This window comes from Amphiura filiformis, chromosome 3 (assembly GCF_039555335.1).
Source record: "Amphiura filiformis chromosome 3, Afil_fr2py, whole genome shotgun sequence".
Lineage (NCBI taxonomy): Eukaryota > Metazoa > Echinodermata > Ophiuroidea > Amphilepidida > Amphiuridae > Amphiura > Amphiura filiformis.
The window spans coordinates 22300560-22323037 of record NC_092630.1 but is presented as its reverse complement, the minus strand read 5'-3'; the positions used below and the strand labels follow the sequence as shown (position 1 = coordinate 22323037).

Genomic DNA, 22478 nt, shown 5'->3' with positions numbered 1-22478 from the left:
AATAAATGATTTCACGGAGCAAAAATACACCAGGTACTGTTCCTATTGTTTTTCAAAATAAAAATATCGATGTGAATTGCTCAATTCAACATACCTAGCATATTCACAACTGAATTTCTGTGGTAATTTGCAATTTTATCAATAAAAACAAATCAACAAATTATCAGGCCCCATGTCACATGGGGAAAATGGAAAATCACACATATTTAGCATTATTTCTCCTCATTTATCACAATTTTGCAGAATTCAGCAGCCTGTTTTAACAGGTTTTGTCGTTATTTTAGGAAATCTGGCTGTTTTTGTGTGATCTCCCATTTTCCCCCATGTGACATGGGGCCTATTATCCTACTGAAACTTACTATTTTTATGGAGTTGACCTACGGCGCGGTAGAGAGACTGACAATGAGAGCGGGTGCTCAAGACATCAGGCATTTTCAAGTAATAAGACACCTTTTCTTTTGGTAAAATAAAGTTGTAAATAGGTGACACGGTAAAATCTCAGTGTCTTTACAACTCTTGCTAGAAGCTGAACAGAACAAGTGCCGTAAAAAACGTATCATCAAACTGCTATCTGCGATTGTTTTGATTGTTGTTATAGGCGACAATATTGTCAATGAAACGCGTATCACGTGTGTAATGCGTACGCGTAAACTTAAACCATTTTTTCACGCGCATACCGCGCCCTGACGTCGACGCGCTTGATGTTGGCTCACTACAGCATTGCTATCCCTATGATTGCTATTCAGGTGCAAACAAAAAACCGTATTCGCATAATTATTGACATTTGTGTTATCCGTGCTTTTGCAAAATGTAAAATGACGATTTTGTTTGTTTGTTTATTTGTTTGTTTGAGTGTATGCCCTATGTCAAGGGGTGTTGGTTTTATGAGTTGTTTAGATGGTAGATATTTCCTACTTTTTTCGTCTTTTGGTATATTAAATTTGATGTTACATTCCAATTGTCCAGTAGGCCAAGGATCTGATCAGAACACGCTGTTGGATACGATTATTTTCTTCTTCGGCATGTCCATCATATACGAATGCTTTTGTCAAAATGATCATTATCAACATTTATTTTATTTTATTTTATTTTATTTTATTTTATTTTATTTTATTTTATTTTTATTTATTTTTATTTTATTTTATTTTATTTTATTTTATTTTATTTATAGATCGATTTATTTGATTATATATCATTCATTCATTCATTCATTCATTCATTTATGTATCAGAAATTAATTGTTACTTAATTATTTGCCTTCCACACAAGAGAAACTTGAAACTATTGGTTAACCCACTTTTGGTAAGTAGCCATCCCCCTGACAAGTTGCACATTTTTGGCCCTGTGGGCTCCACTCTTGTCATAAAGGGTACATTGTTGACATTAAAATATTCACATCAATTGAGGCTTTGTTAATTGCTCATCTTCCAGTACACTTCAGATGGATTAATATAATTAAAGTAGAACACTAGAATAGATTATCTTTGCAGAAGTTGAACAGTATAAAGCATATTGACAACACCTGTCTGCATTAAAGACATTTCGGGTGTGCACTGAGTTAGCAGAGGTATATGTATGAGCTCTCCCTGACAAGAAACACACAACTTACCAGGGGGAACAGCTACAAATGTTACGGTGGGACATTCTATATAATATTTTGTCTACTGCATTTTATTCCCGTTTTTATTATTATTAGTAAATGGTTGATTAACAAGTTTATTTTAAATATCAAATAACATATTATTTCACACATAGACCTACAATTAATGTGAGCAATGCACTACTTCATCAATGATCAATACACATCTACAGTAGACGCGTGCAAGTAATGTACCACTAGGCCTACACGTACATGCGCGTAGCTAAGCCGTTGGATGAGCGTAAATTAAAATTAGATTGCACCTGTATTTCGATGGTATGGTCGTTCATATATAGCCAATACTTGTGGTGTGTGAAACCAACCGGCTGATTTTTGATGTAATCTGATGATAATTTGTGCTATCTACTGAAGATAGCTCGAGACATCTACTGAAGATAGCTCGAGCTATCTACTGAAGATAGCTCGAGACAAATGGTACGAAACCGAGGTGCCGTATAATGTTTATACATCTATCAGCGAGTTGAATTGCTAGTGAGTGCACACACCAGTAAATAGGAATCTCCTATAATCCTTGTTTGAAAAGTCACAGTGTTTCAAACGAGAAAACGTGCAATACGACTGAATATAATACATTAGGAAAGGCTTAAAACAAATAATTAGGCCCTGATTCATATTTAATCCTCATTTAGGCCTGGGAAATAAGATTGTCTGTAAAAAAATGAGCAGGATCCGACTTTTTATGAAGATTTGGCTAAGCTTTCAAAATGTGTTACATTTCAGAAACACCAAGCTATTTGTGAGCCGGCGTAAGCTGTATATTATATAGGGTGATCTAGTCGGCAATTTTCTGGAAAAAAACCGCTGGACTCCGCCGTAAGATTTCTCTGGACTGGATGTCATCAGCTGACCTTCAACTTGCAGAAAGTGAAAGTTTTGAAGAGCTGAGTCGCTCTGAAGTCAAGAAAATGACGTTTTCTCGGACCCTATTTATACAGAAAGTCAATGGCGGCTAGCTATTTACTGGTGTGCACCCTAGTGGTACTAGTATTATATGAATCGGTTGCCTGTAGTAAATCGGTTGCATCTTGCCAAAGACGACCAGTTTACCTTGTAAAAGTGGCACTGAATTTGTAAACTTGCGCTAACCGGACGTGCAACCCGTGATTTATTATAGTTCCTAAATATGACAAGACTGGGATGTTACAGAACAATTTGATTAGAGTTTACCAAGTTGTAAGTTTCACGAGGAGCAATAAATTATTGCACAATATAGAAACGATTGGGGAAAAGGGTGAGCAACTAAGCTAAAATCGCAGCTTCAGATGTCTACGGTCAAGTCACACGTTGAATACACCGGTTCTCGTCCGATCACCGAAGTTAAGCATGCAACGTCGTCGGGCCCGGTTAGTAGGCCAACTTGGATGGGAGACCGCCTTGGAAAACCGGGTGCTGTAGACTTTGCATTCTAATCCTTCATTTTTATTTTTACTCGTGTTGAAGTTTGTTTCCTCTATCTCCTGTGATGTAATTTTTCTATCTATACACAGCAGCTTTGTTCAATGATATGATTTTGTTCTCACTATTTAAGTTTCTGGAGCACACCGGTTTAACAACTCGAAATTGATTGCTACCAGGGGATCACCACATAGCACCAACATCAGTGGCTTCTGTGAGAAGTCTTGCCCCTCTTCTTGCCCCCCCCACCCCACCCCACCCCACCCCGCGTGGGATGATGGCTGCCCTGATATTTACGATTTTTAGGCTTTTTGTACATTTTAGCCCATTTTCGTTCAAGTTTTCCCACTTTGAAACTGGCCTCCCCCTTTCGCCCACCCTCTGAAAAAGTGCTGGCTACGCCACTGACCAACATTGAGCATGTTGAGTCGATCGTGCATGGTCAGCTGCTGGATGGATGGGCAACCAACAACTTTTTGTATATTAAATAAATGATTTCACGGAGCAAAAAAACGCCAGGTACTGTTCCTATTGTTTTTCAAAATAAAAATATCAATGTGAATTGCTCAATTCAACATACATAGCATATCTCACAACTGAATTTCTGTGGTAATTTGCAATTCAGCAGCTTGTTTTAACAGATTTTGTCGTTATTTTAGGAAATCTGGCTGTTTTTGTGTGATCTCCCATTTTCCCCCATGTGACATGGGGCCTATTATCCTACTGAAACTTACTATTCTTATGGAGTTGACCTACGGCGCGGTAGAGAGACTGACAATGAGAGCGGGTGCTCAAGATATCAGGCATTTTCAAGTAGAAATTCCTCCTTTATCACAAAATAGAGTAATAAGACACCTTTTCTTTTGGTAAAATAAAGTTGTAAATAGGTGACACGGTAAAATCTCAGTGTCTTTACAACTCTTGCTAGAAGCTGAACAGAACAAGTGCCGTAAAAAACGTATCATCAAACTGCTATCTGCGATTGTTTTGATTGTTGTTATAGGCGACAATATTGTCAATGAAACGCGTATCACGTGTGTAATGCGTACGCGTAAACTTAAACCATTTTTTCACGCGCATACCACGCCCTGACGTTGACGCGCTTGATGTTGGCTCACTACAGCATTGCTATCCCTATGATTGCTATTCAGGTGCAAACAAAAAACCGTATTCGCATAATTATTGACATTTGTGTTATCCGTGCTTCTGCAAAATGTAACATGACGATTTTGTTTGTTTGTTTATTTGTTTGTTTGAGTGTATGCCCTATGTCAAGGGGGTGTTGGTTTTATGAGTTGTTTAGATGGTAGATATTTCCCTACTTTTTCGTCTTTTGGTATATTAAATTTGATGTTACATTCCAATTGTCCAGTAGGCCTAGGACCTGATCAGAACGCGCTGTTGGATACGATTATTTTCTTCTTCGGCATGTCCATCATATACATGTACGAATGCTTTTGTCAAAATGATCATTATCAACATTTATTTTATTTTATTTTATTTTATTTTATTTTATTTTATTTTATTTTATTTTATTTATAGATCGATTTATTTGATTATATATCATTCATTCATTCATTCATTCATTCATTCATTCATTCATTCATTTATGTATCAGAAATTAATTGTTACTTAATTATTTTCCTTCCACACAAGAGAAACTTGAAACTATTGGTTAACCCACTTTTGGTAAGTAGCCATCCCCCTGACAAGTTGCACATTTTTGGCCCTGTGGGCTCCACTCTTGTCATAAAGGGTACATTGTTGACATTAAAATATTCACATCAATTGAGGCTTTGTTAATTGCTCATCTTCCAGTACACTTCAGATGGATTAATATAATTAAAGTAGAACACTAGAATAGATTATCGTTGCAGAAGTTGAACAGTATAAAGCATATTGACAACACCTGTCTGCATTAAAGACATTTCGGGTGTGCACTGAGTTAGCAGAGGTATATGTATGAGCTCTCCCTGACAAGAAACACACAACTTACCAGGGGAACAGCTACAAATGTTACGGTGGGACATTCTATATAATATTTTGTCTACTGCATTTTATTCCCGTTTTTATTAGTAGTAGTAAATGGTTAATTAACAAGTTTATTTTAAATATCAAATAACATATTATTTCACACATAGACCTACAATTAATGTGAGCAATGCACTACTTCATCAATGATCAATACACATCTACAGTAGACGCGTGCAAGTAATGTACCACTAGGCCTACACGTACATGCGCGTAGCTAAGCCGTTGGATGAGCGTAAATTAAAATTAGATTGCACCTGTATTTCGATGGTATGGTCGTTCATATATAGCCAATACTTGTGGTGTGTGAGACCAACCGGCTGATTTTGGATGTAATCTGATGTTAATTTGTGCTATCTACTGAAGATAGCTCGAGACATCTACTGAAGATAGCTCGAGCTATCTACTGAAGATAGCTCGAGACAAATGGTACGAAACCGAGGTGCCGTATAAGCCTATACATCTATCAGCGAGTTGAATTGCTAGTGAGTGCACACCAGTAAATAGGAATCTCCTATAATCCTTGTTTGAAAAGTCACAGTGTTTCAAACGAGAAAACGTGCAATACGACTGAATATAATACATTAGGAAAGGATTAAAAACAAATAATTAGGCCCTGATTCATATTTAATCCACATTTAGGCCTGGGAAATAAGATTGTCTGTAAAAAATGAGCAGGATCCGACTTTTTATGAAGATTTGGCTAAGCTTTCAAAATGTGTTACATTTCAGAAACACCAAGCTATTTGTGAGCCGGCGTAAGCTGTATATTATATAGGGTGATCTAGTCGGCAATTTTCTAGGAAAAACGCTGGACTCCGCCGTAAGATTTCTCTGGACTGGATGTCATCAGCTGACCTTCAACTTGCAGAAAGTGAAAGTTTTGAAGAGCTGAGTCGCTCTGAAGTCAAGAAAATGACGTTTTCTCGGACCCTATTTGTACAGAAAGTCAATGGCGGCTAGCTATTTACTGGTGTGCACCCTAGTGGTACTAGTATTATATGAATCGGTTACCTGTAGTAAATCGTTTGCATCTTGCCAAAGACGACCAGTTTACCTTGTAAAAGTGGCACTGAATTTGTAAACTTGCGCTAACCGGCCGTGCAACCGGTGATTTATTATAGTTCCTAAAAATGACAAGACTGGGATGTTACAGAACAATTTGATTAGAGTTTACTAAGTTGTAAGTTTCATGAGGAGCAATAAATTATTGCACAATATAGAAACGATTGGGGGAAAAGGGTGAGCAACTAAGCTAAAATCGCAGCTTCAGATGTCTACGGCCAAGTCACACGTTGATTACACCGGTTCTCGTCCGATCACCGAAGTTAAGCATGCAACGTCGTCGGGCCCGGTTAGTAGGCCAACTTGGATGGGAGACCGCCTTGGAATACCGGGTGCTGTAGACTTTTGCATTCTAATCCTTCATTTTTATTTTTACTCGTGTTGAAGTTTGTTTCCTCTATCTCCTGTGATGTAATTTTTCTATCTATACAAAGCAGCTTTGTTCAATGATATGATTTTGTTCTCAATATTTAAGTTTCTGGAGCACACCGGTTTAACAACTCGAAATTGATTGCTACCAGGGGGTCACCACATAGCACCAACATCAGTGGCTTCTGTGAGAAGTCTTGCCCCTCTTCTTGCTCCCCACCCCACCCCACCCCGCGTGGGATGATGGCTGCCCTGATATTTACGATTTTTAGGCTTTTTGTACATTTTAGCCCATTTTCGTTCAAGTTTTCCCACTTTGAAACTGGCCTCCCCCTTTCGCCCACCCTCTGAAAAAGTGCTGGCTACGCCACTAACCAACATTGAGCATGTTGAGTCGATCGTGCATTGTCAGCTGCTGGATGGATGGGCAAACAACAACTTTTGTATATTAAATAAATGATTTCACGGAGCAAAAATACACCAGGTACTGTTCCTATTTTTTTTCAAAATAAAAATATCGATGTGAATTGCTCAATTCAACATACCTAGCATATTCACAACTGAATTTCTGTGGTAATTTGCAATTTTATCAATAAAAACAAATCAACAAATTATCAGGCCCCATGTCACATGGGGGAAAATGGAAAATCACACATATTTAGCATTATTTCTCCTCATTTATCACAATTTTGCAGAATTCAGCAGCCTGTTTTAACAGGTTTTGTCGTTATTTTAGGAAATCTGGCTGTTTTGTGTGATCTCCCATTTTCCCCCATGTGACATGGGGCCTATTATCCTACTGAAACTTACTATTTTTATGGAGTTGACCTACGGCGCGGTAGAGAGACTGACAATGAGAGCGGGTGCTCAAGACATCAGGCATTTTCAAGTAGAAATTCCTCCTTTATCACAAAATAGAGTAATAAGACACCTTTTCTTTTGGTAAAATAAAGTTGTAAATAGGTGACACGGTAAAATCTCAGTGTCTTTACAACTCTTGCTAGAAGCTGAACAGAACAAGTGCCGTAAAAAACGTATCATCAAACTGCTATCTGCGATTGTTTTGATTGTTGTTATAGGCGACAATATTGTCAATGAAACGCGTATCACGTGTGTAATGCGTACGCGTAAACTTAAACCATTTTTCACGCGCATACCGCGCCCTGACGTCGACGCGCTTGATGTTGGCTCACTACAGCATTGCTATCCCTATGATTGCTATTCAGGTGCAAACAAAAAACCGTATTCGCATAATTATTGACATTTGTGTTATCCGTGCTTTTGCAAAATGTAAAATGACGATTTTGTTTGTTTGTTTATTTGTTTGTTTGAGTGTATGCCCTATGTCAAGGGGGTGTTGGTTTTATGAGTTGTTTAGATGGTAGATATTTCCCTACTTTTTCGTCTTTTGGTATATTAAATTTGATGTTACATTCCAATTGTCCAGTAGGCCTAGGACCTGATCAGAACGCGCTGTTGGATACGATTATTTTCTTCTTCGGCATGTCTATCTTATACGAATGCTTTTGTCAAAATGATCATTATCAACATTTATTTTATTTTATTTTATTTTATTTTATTTTATTTTATTTTATTTTATTTTATTTTATTTATAGATCGATTTATTTGATTATATATCATTCATTCATTCATTCATTCATTTATGTATCAGAAATTAATTGTTACTTAATTATTTGCCTTCCACACAAGAGAAACTTGAAACTATTGGTTAACCCACTTTTGGTAAGTAGCCACCCCCTGACAAGTTGCACATTTTTGGCCCTGTGGGCTCCACTCTTGTCATAAAGGGTACATTGTTGACATTAAAATATTCACATCAATTGAGGCTTTGTTAATTGCTCATCTTCCAGTACACTTCAGATGGATTAATATAATTAAAGTAGAACACTAGAATAGATTATCTTTGCAGAAGTTGAACAGTATAAAGCATAATTGACAACACCTGTCTGCATTAAAGACATTTCGGGTGTGCACTGAGTTAGCAGAGGTATATGTATGAGCTCTCCCTGACAAGAAACACACAACTTACCAGGGGGAACAGCTACAAATGTTACGGTGGGACATTCTATATAATATTTTGTCTACTGCATTTTATTCCCGTTTTTATTATTAGTAGTAAATGGTTAATTAACAAGTTTATTTTAAATATCAAATAACATATTATTTCACACATAGACCTACAATTAATGTGAGCAATGCACTACTTCATCAATGATCAATACACATCTACAGTAGACGCGTGCAAGTAATGTACCACTAGGCCTACACGTACATGCGCGTAGCTAAGCCGTTGGATGAGCGTAAATTAAAATTAGATTGCACCTGTATTTCAATGGTATGGTCGTTCATATATAGCCAATACTTGTGGTGTGTGAGACCAACCGGCTGATTTTGGATGTAATCTGATGTTAATTTGTGCTATCTACTGAAGATAGCTCGAGACATCTACTGAAGATAGCTCGAGCTATCTACTGAAGATAGCTCGAGACAAATGGTACGAAACCGAGGTGCCGTATAAGCCTATACATCTAATTCTGTGGCTCTCCCTGACAAGAAACACACAACTTACCAGGGGGAACAGATACAAATGTTACGGTGGGACATTCTATATAATATTTTGTCTACTGCATTTTATTCCCGTTTTTATTAGTAGTAGCAAATGGTTAATTAACAAGTTTATTTTAAATATCAAATAACATATTATTTCACACATAGACCTACAATTAATGTGAGCAATGCACTACTTCATCAATGATCAATACACATCTACAGTAGACGCGTGCAAGTAATGTACCACTAGGCCTACACGTACATGTGCGTAGCTAAGCCGTTGGATGAGCGTAAATTAAAATTAGATTGCACCTGTATTTCGATGGTATGGTCGTTCATATATAGCCAATACTTGTGGTGTGTGAGACCAACAGGCTGATTTTTGATGTAATCTGATGTTAATTTGTGCTATCTACTGAAGATAGCTCGAGACATCTACTGAAAATAGCTCGAGCTATCTACTGAAGATAGCTCGAGACAAATGGTACGAAACCGAGGTGCCGTATAAGCTTATACATCTATCAGCGAGTTGAATTGCTAGTGAGTGCACACCAGTAAATAGGAATCTCCTATAATCCTTGTTTGAAAAGTCACAGTGTTTCAAACGAGAAAACATGCAATACGACTGAATATAATACATTAGGAAAGGCTTAAAAACAAATAATTAGGCCCTGATTCATATTTAATCCTCATTTAGGCCTGGGAAATAAGATTGTCTGTAAAAAATGAGCAGGATCCGACTTTTTATGAAGATTTGGCTAAGCTTTCAAAATGTGTTACATTTCAGAAACACCAAGCTATTTGTGAGCCGGCGTAAGCTGTATATTATATAAGGTGATCTAGTCGGCAATTTTCTGGAAAAAAAACGCTGGACTCCGCCGTAAGATTTCTCTGGACTGGATGTCATCAGCTGACCTTTAACTTGCAGAAAGTGAAAGTTTTGAAGAGCTGAGTCGCTCTGAAGTCAAGAAAATGACTTTTCTCGGACCCTATTTGTACAGAAAGTCAATAGCGGCTAGCTATTTACTGGTGTGCACCCTAGTGGTACTAGGGTGCACATCTTAACTATCATCCTCGTTTTAAATCGGATCATCTGTTTTGTGTTTGTCTGTCTGTCTGTATGTCTGTCTGTTTCGTAACTATTTAAGAGGGCCCTGCACCCCACGCTCCGCGTTTAGCAGGGTCCTCGTCAATCACCTGATTTAACCCTATTTTTTCAGGTTGATTCAATGATCTTGTCATATAGGTTTTTTTTCTAATTATTTGATTGTACATTTTTCAATTTAACTACTTTTTTGTAAACAGGCAATACTATCGCATAACTGCGACTTGTATGATATACGGCTCATTTGTCAACAATTACGGTATAATATATTGGTTTTATGAGTTGTTTAGATGGTAGATATTTCCCTACTTTTTGGTATATTAAATTTGACTAGCGGGATACCCGCGCTTCGCGCGGGTCCCTGCTAGATGAGTAAATGGGGGCGTTCACTATAACAGGAAGGTCCCAGGTTCAAATCCTGGATAGTCAGTGAAATTTTTTCACTGGCTGTCATTTATGTATGTGTTAACTTGTGTTAAAAACCTTTCTCATATTAAATTTACCACATAGATTAAACTTTATTTCTCCGTCTATAACAGGAAGAATTACTGAACAGGTAGAATCATCGAAAAGATACATTTTATTTATTATATAAATCTGTCTCTTCTTACATTTCCTTTTTTCCTTTCTTTTCACTTTCTTCTACATGGGGCTATTTTGTTCCCTTAGCTTGTGATTTTCCGTTTCCATGTTATTTATTTATTTAAACCCGTTCCCATTTTTTCTAAATCTGTTATTTGTTACATTTCCCTTTTAGCTTCATTTGTTATTTGCTGCTTGTGATTTCGCGTTTCCATGTTTTTTATTTAATTCTGTTATCATTATTATAGCTTCTTTTTTTTCTTACATTTCCTGATTAGTTTCTTTCCTTCTTTGTTTCGTTCCCATTTCATTTAGTTAATTTAACCCGTTGGCCTAATTACTCGTACCTCTTTTGTCATTTTAATTTCATTTTTATTTATAGTATAGGTCTACCGCTTCATTTTGTTTATACAACACACATATTTTTCCCGTATACGTCCTCTCAGAACGTGTATGCGGACGTGTTCATCTTTATCATAATCCCGTGACCCGTCCATGTACCTTTTTGTCCTTTAATTTTTATTTATTTTTCCTTCTTTCTGTATTATCATGTCCACTGGTCTCTGGCTCGCAAGTCGCGTGGCTCTTTACGCGCGCTTGGCGTAGTGCGCATTACGCTCGCGCGCCGACGCGCTGCCTGCCAGCTGCAGTGACGCGCAGGCTGGTAACTGATTTTCATAACAAAAACCCCGTTTTTACCCATATTTTCACTGTTTTTGCAGCCAATTCTTGAACGATTTCAACCAAATAAAGTCGTTTAACATCATAAGAAACTTGAAAACTATTGGTTAACCCACTTTTGGTAAGTAGCCATCCCCCCTGACAAGTTGCACATTTTTGGCCCTGTGGGATCTACTCTTGTCATAAAGGGTAAATTGTTGACATTAAAATATTCACATCAATTGAGGCTTTGTTAATTGCTCATCTTCCAGTACACTTCAGATGGATTAATATAATTAAAGTAGAACACTAGAATAGATTATCTTTGCAGAAGTTGAACAGTATAAAGCATATTGACAACACCTGTCTGCTTTAAAGACATTTCGGGTGTGCACTGAGTTAGCAGAGGTATATGTATGAGCTCTGCCTGATAAGAAACACACAACTTACAGGGGAACAGATACAAATGTTACGGTGGGACATTCTATATAATATTTTGTCTACTGCATTTTATTCCCGTTTTTATTAGTAGTAGCAAATGGTTAATTAACAAGTTTATTTTAAATATCAAATAACATATTATTTCACACATAGACCTACAATTAATGTGAGCAATGCACTACTTCATCAATGATCAATACACATCTACAGTAGACGCGTGCAAGTAATGTACCACTAGGCCTACACGTACATGCGGGTAGCTAAGCCGTTGGATGAGCGTAAATTAAAATTAGATTGCACCTGTATTTCGATGGTATGGTCGTTCATATATAGCCAATACTTGTGGTGTGTGAGACCAACCGGCTGATTTTTGATGTAATCTGATGTTAATTTGTGCTATCTACTGAAGATAAACGTTTAAACATTTATTGGCTGTATATAGTCAAGCAACGATTTTGGATACAGCATTCTGCCCTCTTGCGGCTTAATGTTTGAAATAAAAATCTGGTATACTCTGGAGGGCGTCTACATGGTTTTGTTTTAACAGTGACCTACGTAATAGCTTAAAATTGATTGTTTTTCAGTGCTTCCTGAATATTATTATTACAAAAAAAACGTAATATTTCTGTAGATTAAGGACCACTTTATGCATATTTCATGACTTTATTTTCAAAATGATGCGTTTTCGTGGTGAAAATTAGGCGCGTTGCATGAACATCGACATGCGGTAAAAATCAGCATTTCAACGTGGCAAAACGCGACGTTGGAGTACAAAATGTGAAATCGCAATGTCATTTTTTTATACAGAAAACATCACACACATTTTAATGGAAAATCTATACATACCTCGCGTTTGAATTAAGTGAAATTTTCACACATCGCTGTAGCTTTATGATTCTTACAAACAAAAAGGATCATATAGTTAGTCTTTCCTTTTTATGTTCATTATCCTTGACTGTCTTCAACATATTTGAAAATGAACAAATTCTGTGCATTTTCAACAATGTATGTACGTTAATTTTGCACGTGCAAAATCTTCAAAACTGGCTAAATACGGTACGCGATCTCGCTTCGATACAGGAGAGTGGTTTTGAATAGATCGACGTGCGTCCGATACCTACATTTGGAAATCGCAATCTCTCTATTGTAAACATTAAAAAAAAGTAATTTACAACGGGCTATTATTACAAATCTGTAAAATGCGTTAGAAGCCGAATTTATTTCTGCGCATTTTGACACCTCATTTTGTAGCAATTGTCTGAATATTGACGTCGCAGCGTACATTTAAATCAATGTAACCCAAGATTTGAAAGTTGCAGTAAAATCTATTGATTTGTATTCAGTACAAATCTGTGTAATGATATCCGAGTGTTTTTGTATTGTTGTAAGTACAACTTTCAAATCTGGACCTCACTATATTAAATTGACCGGTGTTTTATTGTTTTCTGCCCTGCTCTTCGAGTGTTCTCATGTTTATCGTATCAAATGAGGTGTCAAAATGCGCAGAAATAAATTCTGCTTCCAACGCATTTTACAGATTTGTAATACAATAGCCCGTTTGTGAATAATTGCCATTATATAATGGGGTAATACACACAATCATGCATAACTCGCAAACGCAAAATCGGAATCAACTGAAATTCTGGGAATACATTTTCTTTGTGGATATCTACACAAAAATGTCATAAAAAGAGGATGATGGAATCACGAAATACTCCTTTTATAAAGTCCTTTTAACTAGGGACTATGGCTTGTGTATTATTATCATGATTATAATTATGTCACTTTTCATTAGGGTTTGGGGGCAGAGTTCAGGAACAGGGTCTGATGTGGTGCATGGTGATGTCATATGGGCATATTATAAGAAGCCACGCCCAAACTGTGGGATGACTGACATTTTTGTAGTCCTATAATTATGTCAAGTTATATTGAATGTTCCAAATATTAGTATAATTGTTGCGATGATCATAGCAGAGCTAGGAGCAGTGGACGAAGCCGTCTCTGTAGTAGGTTCTATGGGTGAGCTTGTTGATGATGGTGGCGAGTATCCAGGTAACCAGGGAGTATAATCCAGCCACACGGTAACGCCATTTGCAGCTTCCACTAACTATAACAATGTACAAAAAGATAGGGAAAGGAAAAACATGTTTGAAAGATAAAGTGACTCATTGCGACTGCATATTAAACTAAACCTAATGGCAGACATTAATAACGGCAACGTTCCTGATATTCTTTAATCGGAGAGTGCTATGTAGCGATTATTAAATAAATGCATCTGAACCAATATGCAAGATATGCTTAAGGTTATTAACTATTTTAAACTGTTGTGATTTGGTAGTGACCGTTGGCAAAAACTGCATTGCTCAATTCATAGTGAGCGTGTAGAAGAATTAAAATATCACAGATATACTTTTATAGGTGATGCGGTTCTTGAGGTACGTTGTAAAGAGGGCTGAAACACTTTTGTAAAACGTACATAACTCATTAACAACAATAAATTAAGCAAGTTTGTAAAGTATACGATTTGTAGAATGAACTTTTGCAAAACATCAATGTGTTATTTTTCAATAATATATTGATCTAGATAATGAAAATCGATTTTCGGTTGCTTCGACCAACAATACCTCGTCTACCCTTAAGGTTATTAATTATTTTAAACTGTTGTGATTTGGTAGTTCACAGCATCTTACGAATGGTAGTGAGCTTTGGCAAAAACTGTATCGCTCAATTCATAGCGAATGTGAAGAAGAATTAAAATATCACAGATATACATTATAGGTGCTGCGGTTCTTGAGTTACGTGTAAAGAGGGCTGAAACAACAACACTTTTGTAAAACGTACATAACTCATTAACAACAATAAATTAAGCAATTTTGCAAAGTATACGATTTGTAGAATGAACTTTTGCAAAACATCGAGGTGTTATTTTACAATAATATATTGATCTAGATAATGAAAATCGATTTTTAGGTTGCTTCGACCAACAATACCTCGTCTACCCTTAAGTTGCGCGACCATGATATTATAATAATACGTAATAAAGAGGCAAACACATTTTAATCTATACTGGAAGAATGAGAGACAGAAGGGTAAACAATTTACTTTTTGATAATATACGGTGGGCCTTTACCTTTTGTTGTTCAAACCCATCATGTGGAATGCTAAAGTTGTAGCCGTCAGGGCAATATGCCTCTTTAACATTGAATGGCCCTTCTGATGTACTCAACATCCAATCATGAGGATTATCTGTGTACTGACAGGCAAAGAACTGCTCCTCGGTACAGCTGCTGGCAACATACCATCGCTTTTCAGTTCCACTGGATGACAAAAGTGAAACGTTATGTTGACTTCATTTGCACTGCAAACATTACAACAACAAAAACACGGAGGAAGGGTGATACCCCGGGACCATATTTAGAGAGAGATATCGAATGAGAGATTAAGATACAGATCAGAAAGTCGTAACGTTTGGAACATCAAGAAGGTGAAATATCAATAATCACTTCACTCACGCACAGATGAAGCATCATGTTTCTAGTAGGAATCCAAATGAGGCTAAGTTGAAAGGAAGGAAGATATTCTGGACTTTAATATTAATATTCTGGACATCATATTCATATTCATAATGGGCCGTAACGAATTCTCAGAGTAGAGTACAGTCATACGAAATTAAGAATGATACTATGGACGAACTTAATTAAAATATAAACATGATAAAGGCATAAACGTACTCCAATATGACGCAACTCTCTGCTGTAAGTTCATCCGAAGGCTGGCCTTCTGCCCAGGTAAACACGCCAGTTTTCATCATCTCTGGATTGATTTGATCCCTTGCTGGATACTGAATGTTGCATTTGACATACTCCGTGAAATCTAAAATTGTACCGGTCTGTTTGGTACCATCGTAGGCTCGCCTGTTGAAAGGAAATACGTACAAGATTAAATGTTCTGTATCCTTCTCTAAGGTGGACATGTTAATGTATTCATAATGTGCCCAGATTATGTGTAATAAATACGTGGAGGCCATCATTTTGTCAGTGACGAAGCTCCAAATTGAGGAGGGCAGAGAAAAAGGCGCGTCTGCGATTTTGTCTATTAGTCTAACACCAAGGATAGACCGAAGACATTTCATCTCAAATACTTCAAGTCTGATCATTGCGCAAAGTTCACGGCTTCGTACATGTCAAAGGTGTAAATAGGGAGATAAGGGCTCTGTAGATTGATCTTGAGATGTCTTGATTCGACCAGATAGTGGTTTATTTTCCCAAATACCCAGGCTGTTAATTTAGCACGCCCTTTGAAATCCATTCACAAGAAAAAGTTTCCCACTTTGTCAAAATGATGATGTCTTTTGACATGATCCTGCATTTCTAGAAACTTCTAGAGTTAATATTTATCCCCCATTTACTGCAAGCTTTCGCTAATTAATCGTGGAAATTTAGAGCTTTTCGAATACAAGGTCATTGAGGATTGTGTCATCAGCCATAGACCAAACCGACAGCATAGCCACAGTCACCCATCTGGATTATTTCCCTACCTAGGATCTGGAGGAATATATTCGAGGTATATAGGTTTACACAGTTCAAACGTCCGCTGAGCAATATGATTTGCAGTTCTGGAAGTCTTTGGGCTGTTTAGTTGGGTAATGATGAAATCAATTTGGTTTCTATATTGATCACCTGGTCCATGTTGCTCTTCTGTTGTAAAAATGTATTGCATACTGCTAACAGAGTAGTGTGCAGAAATATTGTGTCTCTAGTGAATTATGGTGTTTATTGAGTGTCTCAGAAAAAAGAAATGGTCTAGCTTCTTCCAGGAGTATATCCCAAATGCCCTGCTGTTCGAGTTTTCTCATATTCCATGTCCCTACGTATAATCTACTTCAGCACCTTGCTTTAAAGTCCTGCTCGACAGTGTCTTTTATAATGTTTGAAAGCGTCTTTTACTCTTTGTTGTATATGCGTTATCGACTTTCGGTTACTTACACTGATCTTGGTTGAATTCTTTGTGGTTGTTCCTCTATTTTTTAGGTTTCTCTATCGCAGTGTTGTCATCTATCTGTACATGTAGAAGTGACAACAAATCCTCCGGCAGTTTCTTAGCACCACTTCCACCCTGTTGCCAGTGAGCAGCCACCGGACTTGGGGCCGTAAAGTGTATGTATGTGTGTGTGTGGGGGGGCTAACTTTCATAGTTAGGAACTTATGAGAGTAGTGACGTATTTCTATTTACTGGGCACGTTGTCAGTGACTCGCCAGTCGGGTGAGATGTATCATTACTTGCGTGCAAAGGGGGTAAGCCACTAGCCCCTTAACCTCCTCTAAGGCCTCTTTGTGGATTGTCTCGGGGTTTTCTTCTCTTCAAAAGATGGTAAGTGTTTCAGCCTTTATTATTCTGCGGATCGACATGGAACCCAGTCGTCTCTCCCAATCAGCCTGCTCTTGGTGAACATTTGCCCAAGGTGCTCCACATGGAGGTATGGACGAGACAGTTGCATAGGTACAGTCATTATAGTACCAGGGTAAGACTTATGGTGGAATACTCTTCGTTTCACCATGCGGATAGTACCTTCCCGATCAAAGACCATGCAGCTGCTACCTATGCCATTTTGCACCCTACATCATGTCCGATTAGAAATATAATCAACAATTCTGTAAGGCTTTTAGGTTGTATTGTTGGGTAATGATGAACTCAGTTTGGTTTCTATACGGACCTCCTGGTGATATCCATGTTGCTCTTCTATACACTTTGTGCTGGAAATATGTGTTGCATACTGCTAACCAGGGTTCGAATTCGTTTTTGCGTAGCAGTTTTTGGCTAATTCATCGTAATCAGGATACTTCCATACTAAAGCACTATAAAAAGTGCTATACAAATGCAAAATTGGGTAGCAGTTACTTGCGATACAGCCGAATTCGAATCCTGCTGCTAACTTACGTAGTGTGAGTGTGCATAATTCCAGGAGCTTTACCGTATAAAAAATTATGTGTATTAACTAAACTATACGTAAGCCTGCAAAGAATAGGATTTTTTTTTCTATATCAACAGAACATATAAATTTTCGAAACAGTTCCGACAATTTGGCTGCCTAAATTTCGTAAAATCTAGGACGAATATTCATCCCCAGGTAAAATGACAGAACAAAACATTTACAGTGTATCATTGTGAGCCTAAGAATTCTAGCTCTTGATCAGAGCCCTCGCAGTACCTTAGAAGATCCAGTGATCCCCAAGTAAAATAAACCCAAGCAAGTGACTGGTATTTTTAAAGAAAATTGCCTGGTTTAGACCATTCTGTAAAAAATTAATACCACTCCCAGCAGTACATGTTCATGGTACAGAGCTTGCCGAATGCAAGCTTCACTATTGGCAAGCTACATAATGGTGGGTTCATAGTAAATCGGTGTGCATCGGCAGACGTCTGCCGACGTCGCTGGCGATGAACACAAACACCCAGCGATACCGTTGTGCTGCTCCATCGCCCAGCGATGATCGGTCGACGATGCGCGTACTGAGTTCGCACGGCGATGAGAGCGGCGATGAGCGGTGTGAAAAGACGCCATTTTGTCAGGACCGCGACACTCCGGAGGACAGCAGAGGACAGAAAAATGTGACTCTCCTGCTAGTCTCCTACACAACCAGTTAATTATGTTTTTGTTCATACCGCATACAGTCTGGCCCGCGCCCGAGACTAGCAGGAGAGTCACATTTTCTGTCCTCACATCGGTATAGGCCGTCTGCACGTTAATTGTACGGAGTGTCGCTTCTCTACCTTTATTTTCTCTGATTTTGTTTGTCAGTCGCTTACTTGAAATCTCAGCTAATAAATCCAAAAAAAGTCAACAATTCTCAATGTTTATGACTTAAAACTTCGTACATATAAAGATTTGCGGACATGGACCATATTGTGTCCTCAGTGGCTCTTAATGGTACGAGATCTTTGAAAGGAAAGGATGCCAAATCACCGTAAACAACGCACACAATTTTCGTATTGGGCTGTCAATGTCATGACTGCAAGTGCAACTAGTGCAAGTGTACACGAAAATGTTCATGTTCATATTCACGTGGATTACATACTCCGTAGCACTGTCTTCGGTAAGGAATCCTGCCTTTCTGCCTCAGGAATGCATTCCAGTATAAAACCTGAACTTCTGATGTCACAAATGTTCGGTAAGTACAGTTTTAACACTTGCATGACTATACTAAAATGCAGAAAACCTTTGACGAGCGCGTATTGTAAGGATACATCGCGTATTTACTGCGTTGCACGCACTTGTCTCTGATTGGCTGCTGAGGCGATCTGTTGTTGCCGAGTGGAAATTTATGAATGAACTGTGCGCCGTACGCGTTGTTAGCGCCGAATTTGCAACATCACGGTAGTCGCGCTCGTAAAAGGTTTTCTGCATTTTAGTATAGGGCCCTAGCTAGCCTACATGGCCTAGCATGCCATGCATGATTATGCCGAGGCCTGTCAAAGAAAGATATGTAGGACACTGGTGCAATGAGGATTGTATGCTGATTTAAAACATAAAATATGAATTAACCGCTTCGCAGGGTTGGTGCGATCCATGCATTCAATGTATGCATGCCCTAAAGCCAAAGGGCACCGCAGTTCGGAGAACGTTACTACAATACAAGCCCGTCATCCCCGGGATTTTATCATGTCGAATCATATCATGGAATAGGGTCTAGTGTCGGGCATGATTTAATAATTACCGGTAATATTTATACGATATGCAACCGTGAAAATCTTCAATAGGACCTAGGACCGCATGACAGGCTACATCCATGACAACTGCTACGTCAATGACATATTTTTGGCTTCACGGTGAATAGGCCTGGCACAGTCATGACAGTGGCAGTGACAATAAATGCAAGTCTGGACTTGGAGTCTGGACCAGAGACAGTGGCAGCCTAGGCTAGGTCTATGCGGTCAGGCTACACTGGATAGGCTAATGGCTTCATCTGGACCCTTTTATCGTGCCCAAATTTAAATATTAATGCTATGCAGAAGCCTAGGCCAAGGGGTGACCAGGCTAGCACAGGTTGAGCTCTGTCTTTTATACCCTACTTCAAGTAGTTTATATTAAAATAGAGGGAGGCTTAGGCCTGCTATTTTATGCCAAATGACATGCTATAAAATGAAGGGAAAACAGAATATAAGGTAGAGTATTCTGAGTAGGCTTAGGCCATCTTAGATTTTTAAAGACGACCGGGTATTTTGTAACCAGTAATTTTGAAAAGATGTTATCGGCGCGGCTTGGTTGAAAAAATAATTATTCAAATCGTGTTTCTTTTCTTTTCACCAACTAGGTTATTGACGTGACTTGAAGTGAACTGGTAGAAACCTAACCATGTTCTTCAGATGTGGAGTGAATGGGATCACATCTAGGGCCTACTGAGAGAACAAATAGAGTACCATTTTTCTGCCGCCAGGAGGTAGTTTGATTTGAAATTGACACCTAAAATGCCGCACATTGCGCGGCATGTAGGCCGATTGTACAAATTTATATTCTGACAAGTACTCTAATTTCCGCCCAATATCGAGAGCCCAATATATATCCCCCACCTCTCTGCGCCATACATAAATTCGCCTATCGCCATTTCCGAATGTTCAAAAAGGTAATCATGCTTCTCGGCATGTGCAATATATTAGCATTAAAATTAATCTTATTCTATAGGGATTCTAGAAACACCTAGCACGTGGCGCCAATGGTGCGGGTCTATCAAGTTCATGAATTATGCATTAGAATTTTTCAAACTCATATGTTGTATAATTGAAGACCGAATTAAAAGACTAGCTTGCGTATACCGTCCCGTCAACCAGCAACCAATCACGGCGCGCCTTTGTCATGACGTCAGACGCAAACTAGTCTTTTTTAATTCGGTCTTTAATTATAGGTTGTAGCCTCAGCGCTCATCAACAGCTTTATCGTTGAAGGCAAGATGGAAAACAGTTATGATGTGACAATGGGAATACACATCAAACAAGGTTTAATTTCATGATTACATGAAATCTGATTATCAATGGAAAAACTTTGGCTGGAGAAGTTGAAGCTGACGTTCATGGCGACACTTTGGATGTGATAATTTGACATCATGGATTGTTTTGTGCAAAATTTGAGGTATTTTTGTGCCATTTAATACGCGGTGAGTCAGCAGGCCGACTGGCATGCATGCTAGGCTCGACTAGGCCGCAATCATCGTGCATGCGTGTCTACATCATGGGATTGAAAAGACCGGCTAGCTATTTGATTTCCCTGCATACGAGATGCATGTGCTGTAGTGCCGTGTTCAACGTACACACGGCATGCCATGATCATGATGATGTTTGCAATGTATGGTATGATACGCCTAGCCGCGCCTATGGCCGGCTTCATTGCTGTACTAAAGTATTGCAATTTTATTGCGTTGATATAATTCGGAATAATTCGGTTTAAAGTATTTGCTTCCCCCAATTCCCATGCGTGGTTGGTCATGTTGGTGGTATGTAGGCCTATGTCAGTTTTTTTACATTCTACTGAGTACTGTTGCAATATTTTTGCATGCATATACCCATGACCGTTTCAAGACTATTGCTTTTTGTTTATAAAATAAAATGCAAGAATCATCTTTCCCCACACAATACTTCTTACAAACAAGGTGTTGATATTGGCCCTTTCGATGCAAAACAAAGCACAAATGAAGGAAAGAAAACAAAACAATAATGTTTTTGATTTTTTATTCAATTACACATATACAAAAAAAAGTAATGGCCTATGAAAAGACTCCTCCTAAATATAATAATATTAATATTATTTTAGTCCTGAATACAAAATATAATAAACAAGCATAAAAGAATCTGATACAAAAATGTGTTACTCTGAAACGTTACAATCGTAATTTTCAGTCAAAAAATCCACAAGAAATGACTCTTGATACAACTTAGGCCTATATTTTAAAAAAAACCCAGAAACGGCTGCCTGCATCTGGAACTCTTCATATCTGAAAGTTTGAAGGTCTTATTTCATACATCAGAATTATCTGCAAGATTGCAAGATGGCTTTAGGTGACCGTGGCCCTATTGGCTAATGCACAAATTTAGATTTTCTTTCTATTTAAATAATACTATAGTATGTTAAAACTTATGCCCTGTAGATTACATTCGGTTCTTGAGATATGGCCCGTCAAAATGGCGCGAAACCAAAACAAAAAATTGGCAACAACTTTCTTTTTATTTTCTATATTTTTGACAAGTCCAGTTGCCAGATGATTTTCTAATTCATGCATGAATTATGCAAAGTAAAGATTTCAGATAATCAGATACAATTAAAAGAGCTATGGTACTGAGGCATGGTACATGGGTAGAACACACACTATACTACAAAATTACGGTTGTGTTTTGGCAAATTTCAATTTGCATAATTAATTAGGGCCACTTATTAGAAAAGTTGATTAGGGCCCTAATTAATTATGCAAATGGAAATTTGCCAAAGGCATCCATTTTATTTTGTAGCCGATCTGAACATTTTACTTTGTATAATTCTTGCATATATAATTAGAAAATAAGGCCTACCTGACAACATTGCATAACAAAAATAAAAGAAAGTTGTTGCCAACT

General features: G+C 37.9%; 1 protein-coding gene across 1 annotated transcript in view; it reads right to left on the bottom strand.

Moving 5' to 3' along the window:
- Window positions 1–13654: 13654 nt before the first annotated feature.
- Window positions 13655–22478, bottom strand: part of LOC140147117 (uncharacterized) — a 43787-nt gene continuing 34963 nt past the window's right edge. The window contains exons 9-11 of the mRNA XM_072168894.1: window positions 15611–15793; window positions 15010–15196; window positions 13655–13986 (exon numbers count right to left, since the gene is read on the bottom strand). Coding sequence (XP_072024995.1) covers window positions 13798–13986; window positions 15010–15196; window positions 15611–15793 — 559 coding nt within the window. The 3' untranslated portion in view covers window positions 13655–13797. The remainder of the gene's footprint in view (window positions 13987–15009; window positions 15197–15610; window positions 15794–22478) is intronic.